Source organism: Podarcis filfolensis (assembly GCF_964270895.1).
Source record: "Podarcis filfolensis genome assembly, chromosome: 15".
In the NCBI taxonomy this organism is placed as follows: domain Eukaryota; kingdom Metazoa; phylum Chordata; class Lepidosauria; order Squamata; family Lacertidae; genus Podarcis; species Podarcis filfolensis.
This window is the reverse complement of record NC_139618.1, coordinates 20547355-20560798: the sequence shown is the minus strand read 5'-3', so window position 1 is coordinate 20560798 and position 13444 is coordinate 20547355. Positions and strand designations below refer to the sequence as shown.

The window sequence follows — 13444 nt, the reverse complement described above, 5'->3', positions numbered from 1 at the left end:
AATGTACCCTGAGACTATGGCGGAGGAATCTTTGGCAGGCAGTGCCAGCCCTGGACTAGCTGTAAGTAGGTGGGGGGCAGGGCTAAGGGCAGACTGAGGTTGGTGGGGCCGTACCCTATTCACCCTCATGGACTAGCCTCCGTTGGTCCTAGTCCAGGCATGGCCAAACTTGGCCCTCCAGATGTTTTGGGACTACAACTCCCATCACCCCCTAGCTAACAGGACCAGGGGTCAGGGATGGTGGGAATTGTAGTCCCAAAACATCTGGAGGGCCAAGTTTGGCCATGCCTGTCCTAGTCTGACACTCTAACCGCTACACCATGCTGTATTTCTTACAAATAAGTCTGCCACCTCTCATACAGAAAAGGAACACAGCTTACTGGCATCTCCTAAATGATGCATACTCATTGACCGTAGCACTGAGGGCAAGGTTGCTGTTAAAAGAAAAAATCTTCTGGGAGGTGAAACAGCAGCAGCAGCACACACACACACACACACACCACACACACACCCAAAAAATCTTGGCTCATCTGCATACTCACTCCTGCAGCGAAAGGGTATTAACTCTGATTCATTTCAGGCAGTGCGTAGGAGCTGTTAGAGAACAGAGAAATGACACACTGCTTCCCCCGAGGATTTACAAATGAAGTAATTTTCAACGACATCATAATGTTAATTAATTTAAACGCAGGCAAATTAAACATTGCCCATTGCCTAGGCATGGAGTCCAAGCTAAATAAAATTGGCAAAGACCAGCAGGCAGGCTGAAAATTGCAGGAGGATATGAGAAAAGGGGAAAAAAAGAAACTGACTGATAGGTTTGTAACAGGCCAGGAACCAACCTTCGACTTAGCAACAGGAAATAGTGAACTGGGGTCTAGTTCACACAACAGGAAATAGTGTCAACTGGGGTCTAGTTCACACAACCCAAACAAACAGGAGTTCCTTCAGGTTATTCTTGTGTGCAGGTCAAGCTGTCCTTGACCACATTCACACTGCACTTTCAATGCTCTATGATGTCACTTGAAACAGTCATGGTTTCTCCCAAAGAATTGTGGGAGCTATAGTTTGTTAAGGGAGCTGAGAGTTGATAGGAGGCCCCTATTTGCCTCCTAGAGGTACAATTCTCAGAGTACCCTACGAAGAGAGATGGAGGTTGTCCACATTTCCGCTAGAAAGCACAGGTTCGAGCAGTTTTCTCCTTGTCTCGCACTTTCTAGGCACAGGTCTGAGCGTTTCCCCACTCTTTAGTTAGGGAAAGCCCACTCTTTAGTGATAGATCAGAACAAATGGCAATCCAGGGAACATCCAAATTGCTGTTTGCTATGATTGAGCTCTAAAGAGCAGTTTTCCCTGGGGGAAATTAGCAGCACAAAAGGAAGTGTGGAAAGGTATTGTACCTGTCCTGTATAATACAGGATTGTCCCATATTTCAGTGTGAAATGCTACATCCTGTATTGATACAGTTTTGTCCTGTATTTCAGGTCTTTTCTCTGTGTGTCACTGTCTCTCTCTCCCTGTGAAGTTAGGGATCCTCTCCAAACACCTGTGTGTGAAAGGTCATATTATTTCAGCTCTGGATAGCCAAGCACAGGCAAATTTACAAATTCATGTGTATGTGTATGTGTGACAAATTCCAGAGGGGCCATCCTGTTAGGCTGCAATAGATTGTAATGGATTGTTTTGAAATCACTTCAGCACCAGATGAAAAAATATATACCACACCCCCCCAAATCACTCCACCCTGTCCTGTATTTTGCCAAAACAAAGATGGCAACCCTAAGTATGGATAAACCCACTCTGAGCCCCTGTTCCCATCAGCCCCAGCCAGCATGACTAATGGTGAGGGATGGCAGGAGATGTAGTCCAGTATCATCTGAATGGCACCAGTTTGAAGGGGAACCCAAAGTAGATTCCACAAGCCCACCTCTGCCTCACACCAACTGTCAGTGGTTCTCTAGGGGTCTTTGACCACCTTAGCTGGAGGTGCTGGGGACTAAGCCTGAGACCTGCTGCGTGAAAAATATGCTCTCTCCTGCTGGTCTGTAGTCCTTACCAACTCTGTTGATATCCTTGCTTGTTCATTAGCTATAAAAGTACCTAAAGTTGCTAAGCACTGTAAAAAATAAATAAATCAGAAATAGTCTAAGCCTTGACCCGAGGCTTATAAGCGAAAGGAAAGAGGCATGGCACATTGGAAAGGAAAGGAGAGTTTTGGAGAACCAGTTTCAGGAAGCTATCAACTTATTTTGATAGCTTATTCATTCAGATTTTCTGCAATGGAGGCTGCATACACACTGCACAGGTAAAGCACATATAAAGTGCATGGCTTCCCACAAAGGATGCTGGGAGCTGTCATTTGCTAAAGGTGCTGGGAATTGTCACTTTGTGAGGGATAAAGTACAGTTCCCAGGATTCTTTGGGGGAAGTCGTGCGATTGAAATTGGCGTGGTTTACACAGCCCAACTCTGTTTCCCTTCTCTTTTCTTCCTAATGGGGCATCATGCCTTTTCAGGTGCTCTGCCACTGAGTTGCTCTTCCCCTCTAATCTAGCCTGGTGCCCTCAGGTGTCGGAGAGGTTACCCTCCCTTCACCAGCTCTGAAGTAAATCCAACTTTCAGTCTGGGCGGCTTCGGTAAAGGGGTATGCAGAAGCAGGAGGGCATCACCATATCCTTTGCCACAGGCATCAGAATATCTTGGGGCTGGCCTTGCAGCCTCCCCAACCAGCGCTTTATGTGCCTCCCTAAGAGGAAGGAATGTTACATCCTGATATACTTAACCATCTCAGTCCTGTCTCAGGTCACATCTGCATCAGTTCTCATTTACAGCACTCTGATACCATGTGAATAGGCATTACAGTGGTACCTTGGTTCTCGAACGGCTTAATTGTCGAACAAATCGGCTGCCGGATGCCACAAACCCAAAAGTAAGTGTTCTGGTTTGTGAACGTTTTCTGGAAACCGAACATCCGACACAGCTTCTGCTTGAGTGCAGGACGGTCCTGCAGCCAATCACAAGCCGCGCCTTGGTTTTTGAATCGTTTCGGGAGTCAAACAGACTCCCAGAATGAATTAGGTTTGGCAACCAAGGTACCACTGTAAAGGTAAAGGTAAAGGTACCCCTGCCCATACGGGCCAGTCTTGACAGACTCTAGGGTTGTACGCTCATCTCACTCTAGAGGCCGGGAGCCAGCGCTGTCCGCAGACACTTCCGGGTCACGTGGCCAGCGTGACGAAGCTGCTCTGGCGAACCGGCACCAGAGCAGCACACGGAAACGCCATTTACCTTCCCGCCAGTAGCGGTCCCTATTTATCTACTTGCACCCGGTGGTGCTTTCGAACTGCTAGGTTGGCAGGCGCTGGGACCGAGCGACGGGAGCGCACCCCGCCGTGGGGATTCGAACCGCCGACCTTTTGATCGGCAAGTCCTAGGCGCTTAGGTTTTTACCCACAGCGCCACCCGCGTCCCACAAAGTACCACTGTACTTCCCGTCAAAGAATCCTGGGAACTGCAGTTGGCTAAGAGTCCTGGGAAGCATACCTCTGTGAGCGGGATCTCTTAACCACTCTCAGCACCCTTAGCAAAGGACTAGAGCAAAGTCCCAGAATTATTTGGGGAAAATGTTTATTTACACCATTTCTGTACCACTTAAATATAAAATAATATATCTCTAAGCGGTGTAGAGAAAACAAAAGCAGACAACTTAAACAACAAATATTACAGAAAATACACATTAATACAAAATTACTTATAGACATAAACCAATATCAATTCTGTCACCTTTGGACACACCCTGCTGGCTCTCACCCAGGACCCCACCCATCCACTCTGGCTCTCACTCAGGGTCCAAACAAACTCTCAGTTCCCCTATAAATATCTCACAAAGTGAAGGGTTACTGCTGACCTCACCCTAGTCCAGGCATAGGCAAACTTGACCCTCCAGAAGTTTTGGGACTACAACTCCCGTAATCCCTGACCACTGGTCCTGTTAGCTAGGAATGATGGGATTTGTAGTCCCAAAACATCTGAAGGGCCAAGTTTGCCTATGCCTGCCCTAGTCTTTCTATGGGCAAGCCCAAGGCAGATGGAGTTCCTTCAGGCTGCTGCAGCAATGTCCCATCCAGCTGACCCCCCCCTTTCTCCAGCCTCTGCCCCCCTTCTCGTCTAGGTATAATTGTGTGGCATGGATGCTACAGCTCTCTCATTCTTCTCCATTGTTTTCTCTCTGGTGAGCATTTTTATTTGGTGATTTCTTCTGCCCCCACATTCCTTTCTGCACCCACTGCCTGTCAAGAACCTTGAGGCTGCTGTCTGTGGGCTTGGGGCATCCATCAGGGCAAGTTTGCTGATGTTGCTAAATTGTCCAGAGTCATTTGAGCAATAAGAGATTGCGAAGAGTTCCAACAGGATCTCTCCGAAAGGAGGGAACAGGCATTAACGTGGCAAATGCAGTGTAAAGCGATGCATATCGGCATAAAAATTCTTAATTCCACATATATGTTCACAGGGTCTGAACTGTCAATGACTGACCAGGAGCGAGACCTTGTGGTCATAGCAGATAGCTTGATGAAGATGTCGCCCCAGTGTGCAATGGCCATGGGGGGGGGGGAATTCCATGATAGGGATCATTAGGAAAGGAATTGAAAATAAAGCTGCCAGTAGAAAAACGTCATTATACAAATCTATGGTGCGACCGCATTTGGAATACTGTGTGTAGTTCTGGTTGCCTCACCTTGAAAAGGTTATTGTAGAGTTGGAAAAGGTTCAGGAAAGGGCAATTTAAATTATTGAGGGGGTGAGGATGCTTCTATGAGGAAAGGCTTCAGCATTTGGGATTTTTGAGAAAAGGCGAGTAAAACATGATATGACAGAAGTGTACAGTGGTACCTCAGGTTACGTACTTAATTCGTTCCGGAGGTCCGTTCTTAACCTGAAACTGTTCTTAACCTGAAGCACCACTTTAGCTAATGGGGCCTCCTGCTGCTGCCGCGCCGCGGGAGCACAATTTCTGTTTTCATCCTGAAGCAAAGTTCTTTACCCGAGGTACTATTTCTGGGTTAGCGGAGTCTGTAACCTGAAGCAAATGTAACCTGAAGCGTATGTAACCCGAGGTACCACTGTATACAAATATGCATGAGAAAGTGGATAGAGAAAAGTTTATCCCCGTCTCTCATAACACTAGAATTTGTGGGCATCCATTGAAGCTGAATCTAGGAAGATTCAGGACAGATAAAAGAAAGCAGTTCTTCATGCAGTGCTTAGTTACACTATGGAACTCAAATCCACAGGAGGCAGGGATGATCATGAACGTGCATGACTTTAAAAGAGGATTGAACAGATTCATGGAAGATGAGGATATCCGTGTCTACTAGCCATGATAACTACGTTCTGCCTCCACAGTCATAGGCAGTGGTGCTACTGAACCACACAAGGCGAAAGTGCTCTTGTGCGCAGATCCTACTTGAGGGTTTCCCATGAAACAGTGCTGGTTGGCCACTGCAAGAACAGGATGCTGCCCTAGATAGGCCACTGGCTCTTCCCGTGTTCTTGTGCTCAAAGTGAGGCCCATCCATCTTACCAGGTTTCAAATATTTCTCGCTGAGAGGTGGGCACTGTGAAATAATAGGATAAGGCAATACTTGCCCATGTAACATCAGGAGATGCTGCACCAGGCAGCACAGCTGGTGTGGCCCCTGCCCCGTCCTCTTTTGCCAACACCGCAGGTGTACTTCTGGAAGCCAGCTTCCCAAAGTGCCATGACAAAAGGAGGAAGAAGAATGGCAGGGTCAAGGTAAGCTTTGGCCCTGTGCTCTGGTGTGAGCCAACTGACTGGTGCGACCAGAGCACAGGAGCCAAAACAGGACATCCTGGATTGGGATCAGAAGGCTTCTGACCACCTGGGCTGTCCCACTTAAAATGGGACACTTGGAGGGCATGGACTTTCTGCAGGCAAACCATGCCTTCTGTCATAGAGCTTTGACCCTTCTTCCCCTTTCACGAGCCTGTTGTTTCGCTGGTCAAATATTAGAGGGCACTGGGTGATCCACAGGCTACAGTGTGGAATGGCAGGCCGGGTGGTAGAGTGGGGCAGAAACACCAAGGGACTTGTACAGAGCAGGGGCTATGATGTCATCTTCAGGCGCTTCAGGCTACCTAATAATAATAATAATATTATAATAATTCCCCAGCCACTCTGGGCAGCTTCCAACGAAATATTAAAATACAGTCATGCATCAAACATTAAAAGCTTCCCTAAACCTACCACCACCACCTTCCTTGCTACAGCAAATGAATGAGCCAACAATGGAGTTTCCAGCTTTGTTTGTGATGGATTAGCATAAGCGAGGAAGTCAGAGAATGAGGAAGAGAATCAAGCAGAGACTGGACCCATCTTTCCTTTCCTTCATTGCCACCCCTATGCCATGCTAGCCCTCTAAACAGCAACACATCCATGCAATATTGTTTGCATTCTTAATTAAAAGCTAACAGTTGCATCCCAGTTGGCTGAAGATCTTTGCTGGGGCTGAGTGTGTTTTACAAGGTGAACAGTCAACATCGGGCACCTGTGAATTCAAAGATTTCTCCCAAGAACACACAGGATTGCAACATTGCTGCTCCTAATATTTTGCATTTTTTGTTCTCTAGCGTTTGTGCAAGTGCTTCCTACATTTTTGGACCCTCCTTGGGGCAGAGGCTATGGGGGCAGTCATGATAAGCTTTTGCACTTCTAGATTCACCAATTATTCATTTGAAAGACCAACCCTAGATTCCTTTGTCTCTCTTCAGTCTTTGGGGGGTTTTACTATTGTTTATCCAGCACTTTATAATTTATCTAGCACCATCTGTACCCATGATGCTCATAGCAGCATAAACAATGCACATGTCCTTTCTCCAGGGACTTTGTCATCTAATTTTAGACAGTCTTGGTGGATGGGGGTGAGGGTGGGTGTAGACAAAAGAAGTGAGGTGTGCATGCAAAAAAAGAGAAAATATCACAGAAAAGTAAGATCAGTTTCATTTACTTAGCTTTTGTTTCAGTAGGGGAACAAGTACTAAAAATGTATGACGTTATGATGCACTAAGAGACGTGGGAGCAAGATGACAAGAGTCCTGGGGTGGTAGAGCAGACGGTGCCACAGATCTTCAAACAGCAGATCAGATGTACCATCCCTGAATGCTCATTTTGCACTTAAAAAAAACCAACCTTCTATGTAGACTGTAGGACAGCAAGGAGCTAGGACAGAGCAACTTGCTGCTTGCAGGGAATTGGTGTTTGTGTTTACCTAAAGGTCACAGGGACGCAGGTGGCACTAGGGACATGGGTGGCGCTGTGGATTAAACCACAGAGCCTAGGACTTGCCGTTCAGAAGGTTGGCAGTTTGAATCACCGCAACGGGGTGAGCTCCCGTTGCTCGGTCCCTGCTCCTGTCAACCTAGCTGTTCAAAAGCATGTCAAGTGCAAGTAGATAAATAGGTACCGCTTCGGTGGGAAGGTAAACGGCGTTTCCATGCACTGCTCTGGTTCACCAGAGGTGGCTTAGTCATGCTGGCCACATGACTCAGAAGCTGTATGCCGGCTCCCTCGGCCAATAAAGCAAGATGAGCGCTGCAACCCCAGAGTCGGCCATGACTGGACCTAATGGTCAGGGGTCCCTTTACCTTAAAGGTCACAGGGCAAGTGATACCCACCACCTGCCTACCTCCTGAAGATGCCACACAGTCCTTCATCTCCCACCTGGCCCCTGGCCCCGGAGTCTCCTATCTTAATTTGTGGCACGTGTGGACCAACTTGAAGCCCAATGAGCCATGGACAAGGTCTATTTTGAGGACGACTCTGGATGACCATATAACTGGGGGAATAGGAATGCCTTTAAGAGGGTGCATCCCAACTGTTATATATTTTGCAGGAGGAACTCAAAAACATACCATAAATTTAGATTTACACAAATAAAATACTCTTAAATTATTGTTATTTTTTGTGGTGAGGAAATGCACTGAAACATATGGGGCAAATGAATGATTAGTGGAAAGACTATGAACATCCTGCAAGCAAATCAGGATAAATGCTCGTTGTCGTCTAACCACCCTGCACACAAAAAATAAAGACTGGCTATTGCCTGATTTCCGTGTTAGCTTTGTATAAGCAAACCTGGATGAAATATTGGACAAGCAGGTTGTCTAAGGAAGGCCTCAGAAAGCCGGAATTATTTTGGGAGAGCTCAGGGTAACAGCAGACTTGGAAGAGCGCAGATTTGAAGCAAACAGCTGACGGGTGTCACCCTTAAGCAACATTTTGGGGGCAGCAGGTTGGTGAAAGCTGTTGAAGGGGAATGACAGAAAGTGGGTACTGAATGTGGACACACCCAGGAGGGGAAATATTATTCAGTACACAGTGGATGCAGTTTAGAAGCTGCACATGTAATACGGAACTCCCCTCCCCCTTATTTTATTTTATTTTTTGCAGGATGTTTCTCAGGCTTTGCTTATGTTTTTGCTGTTGCTGCCAACAGATGCTTGTGTATGAGGAAAGACATTTTGCAGACCCTCTGCAAAAGCAAGTGGCTGCGTTTTGTGGCATCTCCGTCTCCCTTTCCTGCGTGGGGGGGGCGGGCGGCTGGGGGAGACAGACTGGAAGCCAGCGGGGCTTGCTGCAGAGCAAACCTTTTATTCGTGTCTCTCTCTTCTGCTGGCCCCGTGGGTGGCTTGAGCTCTTAGCAAGTGTATAATGCAAGAGGCTAAGTGCCTTGGACTCCTCCGGGCTCTCTTGCTGTAATTAGCAGTGACGAGAGACTTGATGAAAGATCGGGGAGACGGAGCCTCGTGGAGCACCAAGCAAGTTAAGCGAGCAGCCGCAGCTTCGGCGGAGAGACAGCTCCCACCTGTGGCCCTCTGGTGCGGAAGAAGGAAGAGCGAGCCGTTTTTAGAAGCTGAGGAGAATTCTGCAGAAGCTCTTTGGGGAATCTGAAATGCTACAACTTCACGCAAATGCCCTGCCCTCCCCCACTGGGAACAGTTTTCATGTCACTTAGGGACATAGGAAGTTGCCTTATGCTGAGTCTGACCCCTGGTCCATTGAGCTCAGTATCCTCTGCACTGATAGGCAGTGGTTTCCCAGGATTTCAGGCAGGTGGAATCTCTCAGCCCCACCAGGAGATGCCAGGGAGTGAACCTGGGACCTTCTGCATGCAAAGCAGATGGCCTGTCGTTGAGTTACTGCCCTACCTATCATAGGAAGATGCATTCTACTGGACCAGATCATTGGTCATTCTAGCTCAGTTCTGTCTACACTGAATGGCAGTAGCTGCTCAGGGATTCAAACAGGATTCTTTCCCGGCCCTATTCAGAGATGCTGGGGATTAAACCTTTGCTTTCCCGCATCAAGACTTGGGGCAACTTGATAAGGGGTGTCCATAAAGAGACTCCGCAGATGTGACACATTTCGATTATCATGTGGTACATTCGTAGTGGGCCTGTACCACTTCTGGCTGTGAGTGTGTGAATGGTACATCTTGCTTTTTAAACAACAACAGCAACAATCCTCCCCTCTATTCAGACAACTAGCCCATCAGGGAAAAGTTTTCTCCCTTGTGTGCTAGCTTTTCAAATGCAGGGATTTTGGTGATTAAGGAAGATGTAAACACCCACCGACATTTCATCTGTTTTATGACCTGTTCTGCACCAGCAGAAAAATGCAGTGGGAATGAGGTGGTAAAGACCTGAGATGCTAGAGCCAACTGTACAACTTCATACAGAAGACTGAATAGACACTTTCTTTCATTGCCTGCTCTTTCTCTCTCTCTTTCCTCGTTTCCAGATGCGGACTACTAGGAAAGTGTCAGTCTGGCCGGTGGCCTTTGTGGGCGGCTTGCGCTACGAGTCGCCCAAAGTGAATGCTGCCGGAAAGGTCTACGGGTGGAAGACAGTATTTGACCCTCACCGGCCTTTCGCCATTGACATGGCAGGCTTTGCTGTGAACCTCAGGCTCATTCTCCAGCGACCTCAGGCTTACTTCAAACTGCGAGGAGTGAAGGGCGGATACCAAGAGAGTAGCTTGCTCCGGGAGCTGGTGACTCTGAACGACCTCGAGCCAAAAGCTGCCAATTGCACTAAGGTACCATCTTCCTTCCAGATGTTCTACGTCCAGAACTGTTGGGGCTTCTTTACCCAAGGTCTCCTCTGGAGGAAGCAAACTACCCCAGCCTTGTGCTTCTATTTTGGCGGACTTCCACAGGTGGCTCTTCACCTCTGGTTTGGGGGACCGCTGATTTGCTTTCATGTGGTCCCAAAGGCCAAAAACAAACAAAACAAATTATCTTTTTGCAGTTTGCAGCACAGCCTGAGCCTGGGCCTAAGCCATAAGACAAGGGCAAAAACCCATGTTTATGAACCACAGTGTATGTGACTGGAAGGAGGGAGGCCTGCCTTCTGTTCCACAGGCCAGTTGAGAACACCTCTCTTGCAGAGCGAAGTGCACCTTCCATTTTAATTGAGATGGGGGGGGGACCCTGTATCAAAAGTTGGGAAAGGGGGAAGGAGGAGGGTCTGCCCCACAAGCCAGCAGAAATCCTTTCATCTTCCATAAGCAGCCCTGACTCCCGTTTCCAGACAGCCAGGCCATCTTTCTTGCCAGGCAGTAAAAGGAGCCTACAGCTTTGAGCATAAAATGGGATCGATTGAACATGCAGTTCATTGTCATGGCAACAGGACGAGGTGTGGAGCGTCAAGAGGAAGAGCTGAAGGGGAACGGGAGGGTTTCTCTCCAAAGGGCCACGCTGGTGGCAACAGACAGAAAGAGCAGGGGGAGAAGGAACCTTTAAACAAAGGAGTCACTGGGCACAGACCTTTGCTTAGGGAGGGAGTTTGCCGAGTTTGAGAATGGAGCCCAGGGAGGTTACGCTCCTGCTTGGCAAAAAGCAACATTTGGTACCTGGCATCCGCTGCTCTTACACCTGCAGCCAGCATGATGTACAAGAGGGGGCGACAAATCCTTTTCAGCCTGTGGAAGAGTTTAGAGAGCCAAGCAAAGGGACCTGGAGGGCCGCATTCTGCCCCCAGGCTGGAGGTTCCCACTCCTGCTATATGAGAGAGAGAAATAATACAGAAATACATTCCTTCCTGTGTGTGCAACATTCCAATTCATTTCCGCAAGAGACTATGAGAGGAGTCCATTTTATTTTTAACCATAGACACACTGCCAATCAAACTCTTGTTTCTGGAGCAGATCTTGTTGATAAGTCTGCCACTTTAGGGAAACTTGCACCAATTTTCTCAACCATTACTTGGACACAGGTAACTGGGCTGGTCTGCACTGCAGAACACGGACAACCTTAGCAGCTCAGAAGCAGCAATCTGGTGGAGAGATGACTGTGCGTCTTAATCTGGTAACTTGAATACAAAAATGGGTTCAACAGATCTTGCACTTGGAGTGACAGCATCTAATGCTAGAGACCAGCAGGTCTGAGCACAATTAAAACTCCACTAGAGATGGATCAAGTCAACCTGATCTGTCAATTGCACAAATGATTCAGGTACAGGAGAGATCGGCAGCTGGTGGCTTAGTCGTTCAGTTCAGCCCTCAGAGGCTCCCCCCCCCCTTTTTCTGCTGTATATCTGGAACTGAAAAAACAAGGGGAGAGCAATTTGCCAAGCATCTGTCAGGCCCCAAATCATGGCTAGCAGCACATCTGGCTCATTGGGTCGCCAGTTGCACAGATCTTCCCTAGCCTTTGGGCAAGCTTACATGAGAATGGGTTCAAGGAGGGTATTTTCTCATACCTCCACTGAAAAGGTAGCTGGTGTCTCTACAGCAAATCACACGTCACAGGAAAATGTAAGGACTGGCAAAAAGATGGATAAGCCCAAGGATTGTGACTGTTGATAAGACAAGTGCACAGGTCAGTCAGCAAGTGTGCTGAAGGATGGGGTTAATGCCCTGAAACACGATGCCATAAAATGGGTCATTTCTGCCCATGCTCCATTTCCCTGTCTTATTGGCTCACAAGAAACAGAAGAGGAAGGAGGGGAAAAACCCCATAAGGCTTTTCACCAACAAACTCCAAGGTTTTGAGACTTGGGGAATTTGAGACTTAGCCTCTGGGGGATTTGGTTAGCTGTGCTGCTGGTTTGCTAATGTTCAGGTGATAGAGATCTAACTTCTTTCCTCCCTTCTTCTCATGCAGATCCTTGTTTGGCACACAAGGACGGAGAAACCCGTGCTGGTGAACGAGGGGAAAAAAGGCTTCACAGATCCAAACGTGGAAATTTGACATTGTGTTGCAAAAAGAGAGAAAACAAATAGCAGGTATCATTTTTTAGAATTCCTACATTCACAAACCATTAGCTGTGGGTCTCAGTTTCACTATCTCCTTTGTAATGTTTAGCACAACTTAGTTTTAAAAAGGTGTGTTTTTAACCCTGCAAGCTGCTTTGAGACACATGGGGGAAAGCAGGGTACACATTTTTAAAAACATAAATATATATATGGTGTCATTCGGCCACAGTGATGTGTTTTCCCATTTGCTGGTTGGTGAGGGCGGGGAAGGAAATGCATAGCATTGTGGCATTATGGTGGTACAAATTGTTAGAATATGGCAAAAAGCTCCCATTTTCATTTAGGAACGTCAAGGTTCTGTTGAGGTGTCATTCTAGCCAAAGACTTGATAAAATAATACTTAAATATAAGGTTTGGTCAGAAGCAAAAGAACAGCATCTTGCCCTTGAGAGGCAAATCTGTGACATTCAAGCTGATGTTTTAATCTGCAGCCTCTTCCCTCTCGCGAAGTCCTTGAGCCAGCCAGCCTCCAAGAACAGCCTGGATACGTCGAATAGACTGGCTATTCAGCTCAGTTACTCTCAAACTGACCGAAACTGCTCAGACTTAACTGAACTTCCTCGTAGACTCTTGAATGAAGAAGGAAAACAACACAACTGACCCTCTGGAGACAAACCAGTTTGTTTTTGTTTTTTTGTTTTAAAGAAAAAGCACAGAAGTCATGGAGTTGGCATCACTTTTGGTCCAAAGTGCAGAGCCTCGCAGGTTGTGCGGATGGAAGGCAAGGACGATGAAGGCAAAAGAATGCCTGCCCGGGAAGCTCCCTTCAGGAGTCAAGGATCAGACCAGTGGGCGGACTTCCAAAGGATATTGATAAGGACAATGGTTGCCATTTTCACCCTTGATGAATTCGTCTCTCCCGTCCCCATCCTAGCAGGCATGAACTACATACTTGGGCACAACCGGGGAAAAGAGATCTCTACTTTGAGAGGAACACTGCCTTTGGCAGTGGCACCTTTGCTCTTAAATTATATTTATTATGCTGTAAAAGATGGCAGCGTTTGGCCATGATGTGGGGGAAAGGGAAGTAGGAAAAAGAAGGCTAATTTTAAACTAGCAAATAACCATCTGGGCCCCTTTCCTGCAATCCGTACCTCTCTCCCCTGCTCCA

General features: G+C 47.4%; 1 protein-coding gene and 1 long non-coding RNA gene across 4 annotated transcripts in view; one reads left to right on the top strand and one right to left on the bottom strand.

Moving 5' to 3' along the window:
* The window catches only part of B3GAT1 (beta-1,3-glucuronyltransferase 1), a 61246-nt gene extending 48956 nt beyond the window's left edge, over positions 1–12290 (top strand). For all 3 annotated transcript variants that reach the window (XM_083588987.1, XM_083588988.1, XM_083588989.1), the window contains 2 exons: positions 9817–10113; positions 12182–12290. In XM_083588987.1, coding sequence (XP_083445113.1) covers positions 9817–10113; positions 12182–12268 — 384 coding nt within the window. In that variant the 3' untranslated portion in view covers positions 12269–12290. The remainder of the gene's footprint in view (positions 1–9816; positions 10114–12181) is intronic.
* On the bottom strand, positions 11156–12184 carry LOC310750826. Its single transcript, XR_014542314.1, has 2 exons — positions 12053–12184; positions 11156–11351 (listed from the first exon to the last, which is right to left on the bottom strand). It is a non-coding gene; the product is annotated as an uncharacterized lncRNA (long non-coding RNA).
* Positions 12291–13444: the final 1154 nt, after the last annotated feature.